General features: G+C 50.3%; 1 protein-coding gene across 5 annotated transcripts in view; it reads left to right on the forward strand.

Annotated features, from left to right (window-relative positions):
• Positions 1-14,241, forward strand: part of SCN8A (sodium voltage-gated channel alpha subunit 8) — a 65,105-nt gene extending 50,864 nt beyond the window's left edge. For 4 of the 5 annotated variants that reach the window (XM_064400939.1, XM_064400937.1, XM_064400938.1 and 1 more), the window contains 6 exons: positions 2,515-2,799; positions 3,337-3,390; positions 3,737-3,874; positions 4,601-4,705; positions 5,612-5,882; positions 7,507-14,241. In XM_064400939.1, coding sequence (XP_064257009.1) covers positions 2,515-2,799; positions 3,337-3,390; positions 3,737-3,874; positions 4,601-4,705; positions 5,612-5,882; positions 7,507-8,654 — 2,001 coding nt within the window. In that variant the 3' untranslated portion in view covers positions 8,655-14,241. The remainder of the gene's footprint in view (positions 1-2,514; positions 2,800-3,336; positions 3,391-3,736; positions 3,875-4,600; positions 4,706-5,611; positions 5,883-7,506) is intronic. The other variant, XR_010351276.1, reaches the window with a different exon arrangement.
• Positions 14,242-17,675: the final 3,434 nt, after the last annotated feature.

Below are 17,675 nucleotides of genomic sequence, written 5' to 3' on the forward strand. Positions count from 1 at the left end.
TCTTTCTGGAGCAATTCCACCTGGATCGTCCTGATCTTTGCAGCCCAAAATCCAGCCCAAAATCCCAAAATCCAGCCCAAGAGGAGCAGAGAGCTGAGGAGGGCTCCTCAAACTCCCTGGGAAGTAATAGAAATAGCTGAGCTCCAAATCCAAAGAAGGTGTTTCCTGTCTAAGACCTTCTCCTGCTGTTATTTCTTTGTGTCATGAGTTTAATTCTAGGTTTGAATCCACAGCAGAGGCACAAAGGAAGAAAAATTTCCATTCACACAAAGGTGGAGCTTTTGCTGGGCTGGGTTTGGGTCCTCCCCAGAAGTTTGATCACAAAGGACACTAAACCTGGAAAAACTAAAAGCTAGTTTTAAACCATGCCGGGGAGAAGATTTCTGATGTACAACCAGGAAATTCTCATGCTTCAAGTGGGGGATTTTCACCACGGGAAAATTGATAGTTACAACTTCAGCCCTGTCAGCTCCCTAGACCCAATTATCTTTCCTTTGTTTTGGAGACAAGTGTCACTGCCCCATCCAACCAGACCAATTTCAGAGATCTGAAATGCCTGTGCAAAGGAGACTGGAACTGTAGTTCTTTGCTTTTCTCTCCTCCATAGCAATCTGCATTTCCAGGAGCTTGCTCTGCTCTGAGCTCAGTCAGGGAGTTTGATAGTGATGCTGTGAGACATGCATGTGTTCTTGTCAGTCTGCACACAAAAGCCATGTTCCTCCTTTCCCTCCTTTTGGAAAGCTCTGTGGATTTAGTGAGCCATAAATGACCATATTTCAGGGGGATAGTACCCTCTTTTGCTTCACATGGTAGCTGGAATAAATCAATGTATTTGTAGGAGGAAGGGACCCAAAAAGTGCTGCTGGTCCAGCAGCTGAGCATCCTGTTGGCATGAAGAGAGAGTGAGAGCAAAGGCATCCCCCTGCAGCCTTTTGGGGCTCTCACCTATGCCTTCCTGGGTGTAGGGATGAATTCCTGACATCATTTACCACCTGGAACAGAAGGTTCACCATCTGGACTACTGTGGTCTTCAGTTTTCCTTCACCCCTCTATCTCAGACTGGTTTAGGTTGGGAAGGACCTTAAAACCCACCCAGTCCCACCCCTGGACACCTGCCAGCAGCCCAGACCTCCAGGCTCAGTCCATGCTGGCCACGAGGTGCTGTGGTGGCCACAGGGGGTGGTGGTGGCTTCCAGCCAGGAGAGGAGAAGGACCAGGACAAGCTGTGGCCAACGTTCCACCCTTGGGGCCTCCCAAGTCCCCTGTGTGTGGTTGAGTTACCTTTCAAAACCAAGGCAGATAGTTTAGATGATGTTCTTCTATTAAAGGAATCTAAATTAGGAGATCATAATAAAAGATTTAATATCCTGCTGACCTGCCTCTATTAAAAGCTTACATTGGCCATGTGTTGGCCAGGGATGCTCAGGGACACGGTGCTCCCAAACCGTGAAGGGCTAAAATTAGGAAGAGATGAGCTCTGACAAAACCCATCCTCGTTCCTGAGCGTTTGCTGCCCTTTGGAGGAGGGAACGTGGCTTTTGTGTGCTGGGGAGCCTGCCAGGCTGCATGCTCAGCTCTCTGCCTGGGACTACACGACTGGCCTTGCTTAGTCCACAGTGTGATCTTGGTGTTAGTCCGTGCTTTAGTGTGACCACAGTGATGCTGGGCTTGGTGCTGACCCCACTGCGGGGAGCAGGACCAGGCCCTGAGTGAAAACAGCCTTGTTTGAACGTGGGGAATGGCTGGAGGGGCCACTGGCTGAGAAAACCTCTGGAATCCACGAGCCAAAGTGTCCTCACACTTGGCTCTCAGGAAATTCCATCAGGAGCCTGTTTGTTACAACAGTCTGAGCCTCCCTCTGCCTTTGGGCAATTAAAATTACAGAAAAGAATTGTTTTGTTGAAGAACAAAGAGTCCAGACTCCATAAATCCAACAACATGGCTTGAAAAGAGAAATTATTTTGAAATATATACGTATAATATGTATATATTATATAATATATACAATACATAATATACAATATGTAATATACAATGTATAATATATGCCATACAATATGCAATATACAATATACAATGTACAATATACAATACATTCAATACAATATCTAATACATGATATATAATCTATAATATGTAATCTATAATATATAATCTGTAATCTATTATCTGTAATCTATTATCTATAACATATAATATCTATAATATATCATATATAACATATAATATATAAGATATAATATACAATGTACTATACTATAATATCATATAATATAATAAATATACATTATAATAATCATAACACAAACACTTATTTTGAAAACACAACTTCCCCAGCTGCCTTTGAAGCAAAATTTGAAGCTTCCAACAAATTCACTGCCAACTTCTGCCTGGATCAAGCCCCGACCTGTCAGTGGCCTCCCCCATTCCCCCCCCAAAAACAGCTGTACTTTTGCTTGCTGTCTCCTGCCTCGTGTTTTATACTGAAACTTTTTCCCACCCCTTCCAACACAGGTGGTTGTCAATGCCTTGGTTGGCGCTATCCCTTCCATTATGAATGTCTTGTTGGTCTGCCTTATCTTCTGGCTGATTTTCAGCATTATGGGGGTTAACCTGTTTGCCGGGAAATATCATTACTGCTTTAATGAAACAGCTGAGCATCGCTTTGAGATAGAGGTTGTTAACAACAAGACAGACTGCGAGGCTCTGATGCCACCCAACTCCACGGAGATCCGATGGAAGAATGTGAAAATTAACTTTGACAACGTTGGGGCAGGATATCTGGCTCTGCTGCAAGTCGTAAGTTTGGGTTTCTGCCATTGTCCCTTTAAAATACCCCAAACTGAGGGGCTGGAGCTCTAAAATACCCCAAACTGAGGGGCTGGAGCTCTAAAATACCCCAAACTGAGGGGCTGGGGTTCTAAAATACCCCAAACTGAGGGGCTAGAGCTGTGTTTCCCCCCTAAACCACCCCAAACTAAGGGGTTGGAAATACAAAATGCTCCTGGTGCATTCCATGTGCTTCCCTCTCTGAAATCCAGCATTCGCTGGGGTTGGGGCTGGGATGAATTTGCCATTTTATATTTCTTCTCTTTCCTGATTGATGGGTCTCAATAAGAGGCCCCAAGTCCCCCAGTCACCCTCAGCCTGGTTGAACCTCATGAGGTTCAACTCCTTGAGCTTGATTTCTGTAATTTAGATTAAATGAAAAGAGAAATATTGAAATAATATTAAAGTTCATTATACAGGGCCATCAAGAATGCCAGGGAGTCCCTGACAGAGCTGGTGCAATTCTTGTATTTTGGGTGAATTCTGTCTCTGTGTTTTCTCTGCCAGGCTACATTCAAGGGCTGGATGGACATCATGTATGCAGCTGTAGATTCCAGAAAGGTAACCTGCAAAACTCCCTTCCCCTTATTTCTGTCTGCTCTTTTGCTTTGCTAAAATCAAGAGTAAAAGTCGTAGAATTGTGTTTGTAGCAAGTATTTCATGCTGGGATTGTTTCCTTTGCTCTGGGGGTCTGATGAGTTAAAAGATGCTGAAGAAAATCCCAAAAATGGCAGGTTCTTCTGGGTTTTTTTGTTGTTGTTGTTGTTGTTGTTGTTGTTGTTGTTGTTGTTCTACTCTAACTGATTTTTGATCTTTGATGGTTTGGAAACACAACCAATCTCATTTTGCCTGTGTTTGTATGATGTCTTTGAAATGTCATTTGTTGTTTTTCTTATCTCCCCTTCAGCAAGAAGAGCAGCCCAAGTACGAGGACAACATTTACATGTACATTTATTTTGTTATCTTCATCATCTTTGGCTCCTTTTTCACCCTGAACTTGTTCATTGGTGTCATCATCGACAACTTCAATCAACAAAAGAAAAAGATAAGTGATCTGTGTTTGCTGATTCCAGCTCAGACCTGTTCCAGGACTGTTGGCTCTTCAGGCTGGTGGCTTTCTCTGCAAAATAAAGTCATTTTGGGGCACAAAGCTCCTTTTTTTAGAGCTGTGGGCCTCTTGGTGCCTCACAGGAATGGCTGAGCACAACGTGCAGCCCAAGGCTTGATTTAAACTACAGCCAGATTAAATGTTTTCTCTAGATTTTCATGCATTTTGGGTTTTTTTTATGCCTTGACTAAAATACAGACTGGAAGCACGATGTCTTCCTTGCCTCTCCTTCTGTCTCTGTCTCATAACGTGCTTTTCCTCAAAAAAAAAGTTGTAAGTTTGGGTTTCTACCATTGTCCCCTTAGAATACCCCAATCTGAGGGGCTGGAGCTCTGATTTGGGGTGGATTTCATGGTGCAGCTCCTGGAAATGCCCTCCCAGCTGCTCACCACAGAGGGGAGAGAGGGATGGGGAAGGAGGCAGTGCAATGAAACCCATACATTTCAATTTGTAGGTAATTTTAATTTCCTATAAATTTCATTTCTAGGAAAACCAATAATTTTTCATTAAGATCAGTGCACCCTGGGTGTTAGTGTGAGTTTTTTCTGTCCGAAGTAGCTGCCACCAGTCTCCCACCTGGCAGGTCTCACCTGAGCTGGGGTTTACTCCTTTTCCTTCTGGTTCATGAGCTGATTGTAACCAGTTTTCCTTTTGCCCCTTTACTTTGGAGGTCAAGATATTTTCATGACAGAAGAACAAAAGAAGTACTACAATGCCATGAAAAAACTGGGCTCAAAGAAGCCTCAAAAACCCATTCCCCGACCTCTGGTGAGTACATCAGAGGGAGATCAGGATAAACCTGTGGGGTGGATTTCAAAGGAGCTTTTTCTCCAAAACCCATCCCTTGTTCTAACTCATGTTGGACCTTCATCACCCTGGTTTTGTCACTGTAACTCACCTGCAAAGGTTAAAAGATTTGTACTGGGGTTGGTGTTAATCAGTTCATCACCGGAATCAAGAAAATAATCCCAAAACTTCACCTGGGCGAGAGACCTTAGATGTGGAGTAGGAGCCTCCTGGCACTCACAGGAGAAGCTTTGGCAATCATCCAGCCTTGGGGGCTTCGCTGATGGAGATCTGAGCTCATTGCCCTGGTTCCTGAAAGGCTTTGGATCCCTCAGAAAGCCAGAAAAGGGATTGGGTTGAGTCCCTTAGGGGCTGTATGGATAAAGCATCCTGCTTCTGGGGCTGGGGTGGTGCCAGGACACCAGAGGTGTTGGGTTCTCCTGCAGGTACCCATCAGTGCAGAGACCTGGCTGCTTTCCCCAGCTGGGACTGCAAAGGCTCAGCAGAGAGCAAGATGTGCTGCTAGTAGGGGTGGAGTAGGGTTGGGGTGTAAATAATGGCATTTCCCTGCCTTCGTCCTAACCAGACTGCCTCGTGGACAGGGTTTGCCTTGAAAGCTTTGTTCAAAACTGACAAAACTAGGTCCTTATCCTTCCTTCCACCAATGGTGAAATAATTTGTTGACTGATGGTAAATTAGGAAGAAATTCCTCCCTGTGAGGAAGCCTTGGCATGGGTTGTCCAGAGAAGCTGCGGGTGCCCCTGGGAGTATCCAAAGCCAGGTTGGACAGGGCAGGGGGTGGAATGGGATCACCTGAAGGACATTTCCAATCCAAACCATTCCATGATTGTTGTTGACACCCGGTTCCCTGTCTCTGCTGCTCCACAGAACCGCATCCAAGGAGCCGTCTTCGACTTCGTCACGCAGCAAGCCTTCGACATCGTCATCATGATGCTCATCTGCCTCAACATGGTGACCATGATGGTGGAGACCGACACTCAGAGCAAGCAGATGGAGGACATCCTTTACTGGATCAACTTTGTGTTTGTCATCTTTTTCACCTGTGAGTGCGTGCTGAAGATGTTCGCCTTGAGGCACTACTATTTCACCATCGGGTGGAACATCTTTGACTTCGTGGTTGTGATTCTGTCCATCGTGGGTAAGTGGGACGCCACTCAGAGGTCGTGGTTGAGCCAGAGGCAACACAAAGCAGCACGATCCATTTTCAGAAGGCTTCAAGCCCGTTTTTATTTTAGCATGCATGCTTTTTATACACTCTTACAACACTCTTTACTCATTTTTCTTTTTACTCTTTACTTATTGCTCATGAGAGACAAAGTGCTCATTGGAATTTCTCTTATCCTTTTTACACTTTACTCGTTGGTCATGAGAGACAAACTTAGTGCTCATTGGAATTTCTCTTATTTATCCTTTTTACACTTTACTCATTGGTCATGAGAGACCAACTTAGTGCTCATTGGAATTTCTCTTGTTTATCCTTTTCTTTCTTGGTTTCCATGTCAACAACCTTGGTAGGAAATTCTTTCAGGGCTAAACGTGGATCCTGTTATCAAACTTCTCTCTGGCTCACAGGAGCCTCTGTAAAGCCTCTTTCACACCTAGAGGTGTTTGAGTGCCAGGCTGTTTTGGCATTTTTAGGGTAGAACGTGTCTTTGAAAGGGGTATGTATGTAGCAGGACTTCAGGGTTCTCTTTGAGCCTTGGGGAGACACCGTGGCAGAATTTGTCTGAATTTATTTATGAAGTCCTGACTGATGCCCCTTCCCTCTGTTCTGGCATTCCAGTTGTGTGGGGTAAGCCATTTGACAATTGCTCTGTCTGTAAAAACTGAAGTTTCGCTCACTTCATTAGAATATTTTAATGCTCAGTAGCCTCTGAAAATTGCCCTGCAAGGCTTCTTGCCACAGCACAGGCCTTGCCATCTTGGTTGCAGTTTGTTTGAATGTTAAATCCATGTTTCCTCCAGCAGGTTTTGAGGTTTTTAGCATCTAATGTACAAAATATGCACAACCTCACAAGTGAATGGGAGTAAAGCTTGGCAGGGCACAAGGCACACGAGAAACCACCAGACCATCCTGCAGCCTGAAATTCAGCCCCAGATTTTTCTGCTGCTTGACATCAGGTTGATCTCACCCACTTTTAGCACCCTCAGAGCAGAGTCCCATGGCTCCCACAGCAGGCACTGGGAGCAGACACCTCCAAAAAGCAACTTGGAGCAGGAGGGATGAGTCCTTCTGTAGCTGAACCTCTTCCCTATCCATGCAGGAGGGTCTGTGGCTTCCAACCTCTTCCCCTCTCCATTTTGGGAGCCAGAGCATTGAGTTAAGACCTAGAATCACAGAATCATGGAATGTCCTGAGCTGGAAGGGACCTACAGAGATCACTCCAACCCCTGGCCCTGCACAGACACCCCAACAATCCCACCCTGGGAGCATTGTCCAAGAGCTCCTGGAGCTCTGGCAGCCTCGGGGCCATGCCCATCCCCTGATTTTCATTTTCAGTGCCCAAAACCCCTCTGGGAGAAGAATCTTTCCCTGATATCCCTCCCTTGACACAGCTCCAGCTGTCCCCTCACTGCTCAGAGGGAGCAGAGATCAGAGCTGCCCCTCAGGAGGATTTACCTGCCTGAACATGAGACCCTCCATCCCAGACACCCTCTGAAAATCCACCCACAGCCTTCCACGTGCCCCATCCTCCACTCAGCCCAGAGGAAGCAGCAGCCTGTGCATCTCCACTGTCACAGCCGTTGCCTCTCTCCTTTAGGGATGTTCCTGGCTGAAATCATCGAGAAGTACTTCGTGTCACCCACTCTGTTCCGAGTCATCCGCCTGGCTCGCATCGGCCGCATCCTGCGATTGATCAAGGGAGCCAAAGGGATCCGCACGCTGCTTTTTGCCTTAATGATGTCCCTGCCTGCCTTGTTCAACATCGGCCTCCTGCTCTTCCTGGTCATGTTCATCTTCTCCATCTTCGGCATGTCCAACTTCGCCTACGTCAAGCACGAGGCCGGCATAGATGACATGTTCAACTTTGAGACCTTTGGCAACAGCATGATCTGCTTGTTCCAGATCACCACCTCGGCCGGCTGGGACGGGCTCCTGCTGCCCATCCTGAACCGGCCCCCAGACTGTGACCTGGACAAGGAGCACCCGGGCAGCGGCTTCAAGGGGGATTGCGGGAACCCCTCGGTGGGGATCTTCTTCTTTGTGAGCTACATCATCATCTCCTTCCTGATCGTGGTCAACATGTACATCGCCATCATCCTGGAGAACTTCAGCGTGGCGACGGAGGAGAGCGCGGACCCGCTCAGCGAGGACGACTTCGAGACCTTCTACGAGATCTGGGAGAAGTTCGACCCCGACGCCACGCAGTTCATCGAGTACAGCAAGCTGGCGGACTTCGCCGACGCCCTGGAGCATCCCCTGCGCGTCCCCAAGCCCAACACCATCGAACTCATCGCCATGGACCTGCCTATGGTAAGTGGGGACAGGATCCACTGTTTGGACATCCTGTTTGCCTTCACCAAACGTGTGCTGGGGGACAGCGGGGAGCTGGATATCCTGAGACAGCAGATGGAGGAGAGGTTTGTGGCTTCCAACCCTTCCAAAGTGTCTTATGAGCCCATCACCACCACGCTGCGGCGCAAGCAGGAGGAGGTGTCGGCGGTGGTGATCCAGAGGGCTTACAGGGCTCGTTTGGCACGACGGGGCTTCATCAGCCGAAGGCCTGCCACCACCAAACTGGAAAACGGGGGAGCCAACAGGGAGAAAAAGGAGGGCACCCCATCCACGGCGTCCCTGCCGTCCTACGACAGCGTCACCAAACCCGAGAAGGAGAAACAGCAGCGGGCGGAGGAGGGCAGGAGAGAAAAGGCAAAGAGACAAAAAGACGCCAGGGTGGCCAAGTCTTGAGACACACACACACACACACACACACACACACACAGAGAGGAAAAAAAATTAACAAAAAACAAAAAATAGTAGAGTTGTACGAATTAAAATATTTGCAAGTGGAAAAAAAAAAAAAAGATTGTTTACAAACTTCCTGAAATATATCAATACAGAACAGCTGTGGAGACACTTACCTGAAGATCTTATACCAAACATAGTCTGCTTACTGTGTGACAGCGTTGCATCTAAAGCAGTGACCTACCACCTGTTTAAAGGACCCTGTAAACAAACATTTAAACACAAAAAAAAAGGAAAAAAAAAGGATTTTCTATTGTTTGGGCAGGTGGATACTGCATGTTCCACATCAGTCAATGCAACTTAGGACAAACAAGCAAAATAAACCACACACACACAAACACACAGAGAAACAAAACCCGCTGCTGGGATTCATGTATTTTCCAAAGCAGCCCCAAATGGATTTTATTTTCCCATTTTGTTGATTATTCTCAGAAGAAAACCCAGAAGTCACAATGTCAATGGGTTTGTTCATGCAAAACTAGATTTGCATTTAGTTAAGCAGCAAAATAAAAATAATTTTAAAAAAGAGGAAAAAAATTGAAAAAAGAGTTAAAACAAGCAGAACAAAAAAAAAAAGAAAAAAATGCAACAAGGCACCCATTAAGCCCACTGAGTTACCATAGTTTATTTGAGATTTATTATTTGCATTCTACTTTCTACATGGGCTTTACTTGGTTTGGGAGATGGGGTAGTCGGGTACCTTCAGCCTGGAGCCAGCTCGGGCTGATCCCCCCCCAAAAAACAAAGTGCTCGTTAACGCCTAGAAGCGAATTTTTTGCAGATTTTTGCAGATTTTTTGCATGATGGCATGACCAGGGACCATGCATGAGGAACCACAACCAGGGGACACGCACTCACCTGTCCACAGAGGTGTGTTAAGCCATAAATTTGAGGCACTCCACTGAGTATCTACCGCACACTGTATTTTGGAGAGAAACCTTAGTGATGCTCCTGCCCGCCACCAGTACTCCCAGTTCACAGAGAATCTTCCATAAACCTGCCAGTAGAAGAAAAAAAAAAAACAACCAAAAAAAACCCCAACAAAACCTCAGTGTAACTCTAAAACCACAAAAAACCCCAACAGAACAAGCAGGTGAATGAATTGTGTGTGTCTGTTTAACAACTTCAACTTTCTTTTCCATACAGCCATGGTTTTTTTGCACACTGAAACAGAACAAAATTCCAAAATGCTGCTCTGGACCTCACCAAAAGGGGGAGGATAAATCTGGGAATGGCTTGTTATCCATGTCACTGTAAATCCAAAACCTAGGGCTTCAACCAGCCAGCAAGGTCAGTTGTATCCTGCAATATTTAGCATTAATATTAATTATCCTTCAGCCTCCATCCTGCAGCGTGGACACTTCTTTTGGTAGAGATAAATGTTAAAAAAGAAAAAAAAAAAAAAAAGCAGCAGCACGTTACCTCTGCTGGTAGGAATTTGGGGAGCTCACCCACAGCAATCCTGGGGTGGAGGGTGGGGTTGGGAGTCACCTTTGGGGTCAGGACTCACTTTTGGGGTCAGGACCCACCTTTGGGGTCAGGACCCACCCTGGGCTGTCCCGTGGCCATCGTGGCTCCTGCTCTGAGGGGTGCAGAGCTGGACCACGGGGTGCTGGGGTGTGGCCAGGAGGGGTTTGTGGGGCTGCAGCCCAGGAGGGGCCAGGTGCCTTCACCTCCCCCCCATTTCCCAGCCCTGCCCCAGGTGACCCCGGGGCTGCCTCTGGGCTGGTCTCACTGCAGCAGAAGGAGCACCACGAGCCACACCAGGCTGGGTTTGTGTTTCCTCACCCCCAGCTGCCTCTTGGGGTGTCCCCAGCCAGTCTCAGGCCAGCCCCACTCAGGTTGGGGGGGGTCCCTTCAGGGTGGTGGCACCAGGGAGGGGAAGCCAAGGGTGACATCCAAACCGAGGGTACCCAAAGTAGGGGAGGAAAAACCAAACCCCAAGACACCAGAGCTTGATGGGAGGATGAATCTCAGTTTGCATAATCCCACAAACCCAGAAAACGCCAGGAATCACCTAAAAGAAACCGAACCCAAGCAGGAAGCCATCCAGCAGCCATCTGTGCCACCTTGGCATCCTCGGGGTGGGCACGGCACGGGAGCAGCTCTGCCCCACAGCAGGGACCTTGTCTGTCCTGCCCCCGTTGGTCCCAGGATGGGATGTATAATAATAAAAATAATAACAAAGAGAGAACGACAACAAAAAAAAAATCTACATACATATGTACAGGCTACGTTGTAAACAGCACAAAAAAAAAAAAGAAGAAAAAAAAGGAAAAAAAAATAGCTGAAAAGTGTGGTTGAACTTTTTAAGAGAATATTATAAATACTGTAATATATCATTTTATTTTATTGGCATGCCTTTTTGTAAATACAAAGAACTACAAAAATTATAGAATGGCTTCTGGCTTATGCCATTGTCCATGGTTATTTTTATTTTTTTAAGATTTTTCTGTTGTCCTTAGATTTTAGATAGCCAGGAAATGTCCCCCAAAGGAAAAAAAAAAAACCCAAAAACAAACCCACAACAAAAAAATTCCAAACGAAAACCTAACGCCCTCAAAATAGATTTTAACAAAAGTTTTATTGCAAGTGGTATTTGCAGCAGCAAAAGTGTCTATTTTTGGGTTCCAATGTGCAATAAGTCGACCACTTCTATGCAAGATTTGGCTGAATTTCATAATTGTTCCTAGGCTGGGCTGAGTCTTGTAGGTGACGCTCGGTGCGTTGGCGTTTGTGCTGGCAACTCATGAAGCTGCTCAATGACTTTAAAATAAAAAAGTCCCTCCAAACTCTGTATATATATTATTTTTTTTAATGCTTTGTCAGTGTGAGACGCAAGAGGAAGGGGAGGGAGGAGGTTCTGCAGCTTCCTGTTGGCTGGAGTTGGTTCTTCTGCTCAAAAAAAGGAGTTTGGGGTGTTTGGGGATGTTTTTCTCCTTTGGTTTCCTCCCCAGGGCAGATGTTTGAGTTGGGTCTTCACTGGGTGAAGCTAAGGTTGGAGGAAATTTTGGGCAAAGAACCTTGGGGATTTGTCCCACCCAAATCTCCAAATTTGAACGTGTTATTCACAGAATTCCCCTTCTGGGTTCAGGGGTTTGGGAGCAAATTAAGGGGGGTGGTGTTGTTAGGGAGGTATAGCCAAAACTCACAACCACACCAAGGAGTTCCCTTCCCTCCCCCACCTCTAAAATCCTCCCTTTTGGGTTAATTTGTGACTCCAAAAGTGTGGAGGGGAGGGCGTTAATGAAATGCCAGTCCAAGCTGCTTTATTCACTTTCCTCTTCACCTTTTCTGAAAATATAAAAGCCAATGTTGAAAAAAAAAAAATTCAGGTAACCCCATGGTGTTCCGTAGAGGCCACACCTGAGTCTGAATGATTTTTCTGCTGCAAAAATGAAATAAAATTTAAAAACAAAACCAACAAACCAACAACCTGTTCAAGCTGTAAAAGCTCAATAGTGAAGACTAGTGTATTAGAAATTGCATGGTGGCTCATACCGGTCTTACCCAACATGATTAACAATTACTATAAGCCAAAAGAAAATGAAATAAACTGAAATAAATGAAATAAATTCCCTTTTCACTGTACAAGGGAAGGTTGTCTTGGTGTCCCAGTTATTCTCACTCCTCCTCCCCTTTTCCTGCCATCTGGGCTCTCCCCAGGGCGTTTTAGGGTGGTTTTGGGGAGCAGTGAGGAGCTGTTGGAAGGTTTTTGGTGTTAAAGGTGTCAGGTGGCTCAGCCCTGCGGGGGCTGTGGGGTCAGTGCCTGCTCGGGGCTCCCTTTGAGGCAGGTGAGGGCCCAGGCAGGTGAGGATGGGGGTCCCAGGCAGGTGAGGACCCCAGGCAGGTGAGGATGGGACCCCAGGCAGGTGAGGATGGGGGTCCCAGGCAGGTGAGGATGGGGGTCCCAGGCAGGTGAGGACCCCAGGCAGGTGAGGATGCTCCGTGCTGGACCTGCTCTGGCAGGAGAGGATGTTGTTCTGTGATGGCTCACCCTGGAACTGCTCACCTGAACCCCTCATCCTATATCCCCTCACCTGCAACCCCTCACATTTAACCCCTCACCTGTAACCCTTCACATTTAACCCCTCACATTTAACCCCTCACCTGTAACCCTTCACATTTAATCCCTCACATTTAACCCCTCACATTTAACCCCTCACCTGTAACCCCATATCTTGTAACCCCTCACATTTAACCCCTCACCTGTAACCCAATATCTTGTAGCCCCTCACATTTAACCCCTCACATTTAATCCTTCACATTTAACCCCTCACCTGTAACCCTTCACATTTAACCCCTCACCTGTAACCCAATATCTTGTAGCCCCTCACATTTAACCCCTCACCTGTAACCCTTCACATTTAACCCCTCACATTTAATCCTTCACATTTAACCCCTCACCTGTAACCCCTCACATTTAATCCCTCACCTGTAACCCCCTCTCCCCTCACCTGCAGCCCCCATCTCTTCCCCTAAAAAGCCCCAAGAGAGGCCCCAAAGCCCCCCCAGTCCCCTCCTCCCCAGGGGGTTGTGGGGCAGCAGCTCTGCAGGGCTGCTCTGGGGGCTCCTGCTGCCCCCCCAGTGCTCCCAGTTCCCCCAGTTCTCCCTCACCTGACTCCCACCCTGCCCTGGGCTTCCCCCCCTCACCCCAACCCTAAAGGGCATCCCCTGCAGTGACAGGACTGGCTCAGCTGGGGTCTCCTGCTGCTCAGTGGTGCTAAAGGGCCCTGGACTGGGGCTGGGGGTGGCCTCAGGTGACCCTCACCTGCACCCCAGCACTGCCCACCCCCCAGCTCCTGAGCAGAAGGGCTGAGCTGGGCACGACCCCCACCAAAGGCAGGTTTAACCCGGAGCTGAATGCCCGAGGCACCACCTTGGAATTGCTTTTGGGTTTTGAGCTTTGGTCACTTTGGGATTATTTTTCAGGAAACGTGATGAGTTTCAGTCCAGTTTATTTGACAGATGTGAATTTTGCTGCTCAGTTGAGGCCAGTCCAAGCAAAGGCAGAGCGTGCTTGTGCCGTCCTGCACCTCCCCCGTGTCACACACACTGGTAGCACTGGTTTAACTGGGCGCAGGGATGGAGGATTCCCACTTCTCCCCACCTGTGGCTGTGGTGGCTCGTTCCCTACCTCACAGGGGTGTTGTGAGGCTTCATGAGTGACCGAGCGTGCTGCACTGAGGGTCCCAGAGCTGTGGGCAGGCACCGCGGGGCGCTCAGGGGTGACCAAAATGCTGCTGGGACAGTCCCACACCCTCTGCCCGCTGTGCAGCTGTGGGGCAGGGCCACCTCTCCCCTCAGGCCGCTGGTGTTGGCCCCGTGCTCCCCTCCCAGCCCTGGTTTTCCTCTCTGTTCTGTTTTACCTGGGGAGAGGAGGAGGATGCAGCTGGGAGAGGGCGGAGGAAGGCGATGGAGGGACGGGCTGGGAGTTCCATGGCTGAACTTTTGAGTTCCTTTGTACTGTACATCTTTTTACTTTGGAATTTGCAATAAAGAGGTATGTCCATCTTGTTTTAACAACTTCTCCTGACTGCCCTGTCGTTCTGTTCCCCTCACTCCCCAAAACCCCGGGGCAGGGCAGGACTCCAGGGCTGCCTTTGCAAAGTGGGGCTGGGCTGAAACGTGGGGGTCCAACCCCAGCCCCTGCCCTGAGGAGAACCCAGGGATTATTTGGGGTGGGAGGGGGGGTGGTGAGAGGGATTATTTGGGGGAGTCACAGCTTTGAAACATCCCCAAGCACAACACAGAGCTCACCCCAGCCCCACACCGGCGTGTTCTGGCTCCTGCTTTGGGGAGTGCAGCTTTAGGAGACACATCCTGCCACGACCACCCTTGCATTGCCCCTTTCCTGCAGCTCCACGCTGCTGCAGGGAAATTTGCAACCAGGAGCAGCCCTGTGGTTATGGGGAGCACTCCATCCAACACCCCCTGCTTCACACAGGAGCTGGTGATCACCCAGAGCTTTCCCAATTTTAATTTTAAGGGTTGGGAGAAAGGCCTCGTTCCACCTGCCCTGTTGGCTCTGACCACATCCACAGTATCCTGCCTCAATTGACCTTTTAAAGTATTTAACACAGAATATGCGCAGAAATCCAACACCTTCCTCCTCTCCCTCCATCCCTGGCACCGAGGACCTCCTCGGGCTCACTGCTGTGCTGCGACACGGCCAAAAAAAAGAGAAAAAAACCCTAAACCCACAGAAAGGGACAAACCCAGAGCCCCCCAAGCCTCTGGTTCAGGAGAGCTGTTATCCCAAATGTCCCCAGGCAGCACAAAACGCCTCTGCCACAGCCCTTGGTCAGGTCATGGGTGTCACAATTAACCTCTCACTCATGATCAATTAACCCCAGGCATGGCTCAGCCTGATGACCCAGCAGCGAATCCCGCTGCTGGCACTGTGCTCCTTGTGCACCTGGAATAATGGGGTTTTGGCTCCTGCAAGCACTCAGGAGCCCGGGCAGCTCCTGCCCCAGTGAGGGCACGGCCGAGGGAGCTTTGCCCAGCTCCAGCCCTGCCACAGGGAGCTCTGGCACCCAGGGACAGACCGGGACATCTCCAGCCCAGCAGCTGGGGGTGGCTGGTGGTCACCTCGCCTTGGATGAGCCCAGGGTGCCCCTCCCTGCCCGGGGGAACACACAGAGCCCACGCCTCATGCCAATCCCCCCACGAGGCTTTACTGGCTCTCGTTTTCCCTCCGGCAGCTCCTGGCAGCTGCCGCAGTCGGTGCCACGCCAGCATCAGGCGCCCAGGAGCCTCCTCCAGTGGCAGAAATACATCACGGTCCCCGTGAGGAGCACGGAGCTGAGGAAGGCTCCCAGGACGCCCAGGACCACGGGGCGGACCCAGCCCAGGAGGCTGCGGCTGTACTGGGGGGGCCGGCGGCGCTGGAAGAGCAGATCCCCGGCCAGGGGAGCCCTCCTGCCCCGCGGCCCCGCGGGCTGCAGCTGCACGGAGCTGAGGTGCTGCACGCTCCGGCTGTATCCCTCCACGTTCCTGCGCAGCTCCAGGCTCCGGTCTTGGTTCAGGTTTTTGCCCAGCTCCCGGGCGACGTCCGAGCGGCCGATGTGGTGCAGGGCACGGACCAGGCGGTCCCAGGTTGTCACTTCTTCCGCCGTCACCAGCCAGCGCCGCAGCGCTTCCGAGCATCCCCTGGCGCTGCGGCTGCCCCGGCGGCGGCGGGTGGGCTTCTCCTCCTCGGAGAGACCCCCCGGCTCCTCCAGCTCCGGGCTGTCCAGCTCCTCCTCGGGGCTGTTCAGCTCTGCCTGCAGCTGGTGACACTCGGAGCTGGCCAGCAGCTCGGCGATGCGGCCCATGCTGTGGCGACCCACGGTGGCGGCCACCGTGTCATCGGCGCGGCCACGCAGGGCCAGCAGCAGCAGGACGAGCCCCAGCGGTGCCAGCATCTCTGGGTGCCAGCGTGGATTGCCCCTGGGCACCGGGGTGTCCCAGGAACGTGGAGCCCCCCTGACCTCACAGAGCAGCTCCAGGCCGAGTTCCCTGTCCTGGGTCCCTTGTCACATCCCACGGCTGTGGCACCTGTCCCTCCAGCCTGGCAGCCCTCCTGGCATTCCCCAGTTCCCAAATTGGGCACAAATTTGGGGCTATAGGGACATGGAGACAGACCAAACGTGTCCCTAATCCCCAGCAGGGCCCAACCAAAGCGCTGTAACGCTGTGCAGGAGGGGCTCCGAGGGGGCACCTTCACCGCCGGCAGCGACATTTGTCCATCTGTCCCAAATCCTCCTCCCCCTGGAGCACCCTGCCCTTCCTCGGTGGGACTGAACTGAGCTGGGACTGGCCGGGCTCTGGGTCTGGTGTCCCTCTCTCTGCCAGCAGCGGGATGGGGACGGCTCTGCTCCTTGGGACACCTCCACCAAAGGAGCGGGGAGGCAGCACCCGAACCCCCCGGGACCTCCGTGCCCCCGTCCACCCCAAAGGGACCGAGCAGAGCGCGGCTGAGCCAAGGCGATCCCACGGGATCGGGCTGAGGAGCCACGAGGTGGCAACGCAGCCCCGCGGTGCCACCGGCGCCGTGCTGCGAACGGGCATGGGGCAAACCGCGAATTCCTGCGTGTGCCTGATGGCAAACTGCGATCGCCCTGGATCTCCCTGGATCTCTCTGGATTTCCCTGGATCTCCCTGGATGTCTCTGGATTTCCCAGGATTTCCCTGGGTTTCCCTGGATTTCCCTGACACCAAACTGCAATTTCCCTGGATCTCCCAGGATTTCCCAGGATCTCCCTGGATCTCCCAGGATTTCCCTGTATCTCCCTGTATCTCCCAGGATTTCCCTGGATTTCCCCGGATTTCCCGGGATCTCCCCAAAACCCCCACGCTGGAGGCTGCTGGCAGCAGAGAGGAGCCCAGCCGCCCTTCTCTGCAGGATGAAGAGGATGAGGATGAGGAAGGAGGAGCCTTCCTCCCGTCCTCCTGCCTCGGACCCCTCAGTTCACACCCTTTATTCCCCTCGGGGGTCCCCAAAAACCCCTTGGATTGTTCTGGACACTCCCTGCCCAGGGATGTCCCCGTGTCCCCTCCATCCCGGGGGTCCCCAGCTGCCCCCCTGGACCCCTGCCCACCCTCCCCTGCCATTCCCACCCTTCCTCATCACCCCCAGCCCCCCCTGGGGTCCCCAAAACCGGCTGGACCCCCCTCCAGGAGCCCCCCAGGACTCCCTGCAGCACCCCAAGGACAGGAGTTGTTCAGGTAATCTCTTTAATACTGTGTAATACTTTTTTTTTCCTTTTTTTTTCATTTTAAAATACAGCATTTCTTGAGGTAGACCATCCCAGCCCTAGAGCTTGTCTGTCTCAGACATCAATAAGACATGAATTAAATACTTTCATGTACAATATGTTGCAAAATGAGGTAGAAATGGTTACAGAGAGTGTACAAATAGGATAATAATAATAATAATAATAAGTCTTCAGGAAGCCAGCACGACTTTTTGGAGGTGGG

This window comes from Passer domesticus, chromosome 31 (genome assembly GCF_036417665.1).
Source record: "Passer domesticus isolate bPasDom1 chromosome 31, bPasDom1.hap1, whole genome shotgun sequence".
NCBI lineage: Eukaryota > Metazoa > Chordata > Aves > Passeriformes > Passeridae > Passer > Passer domesticus.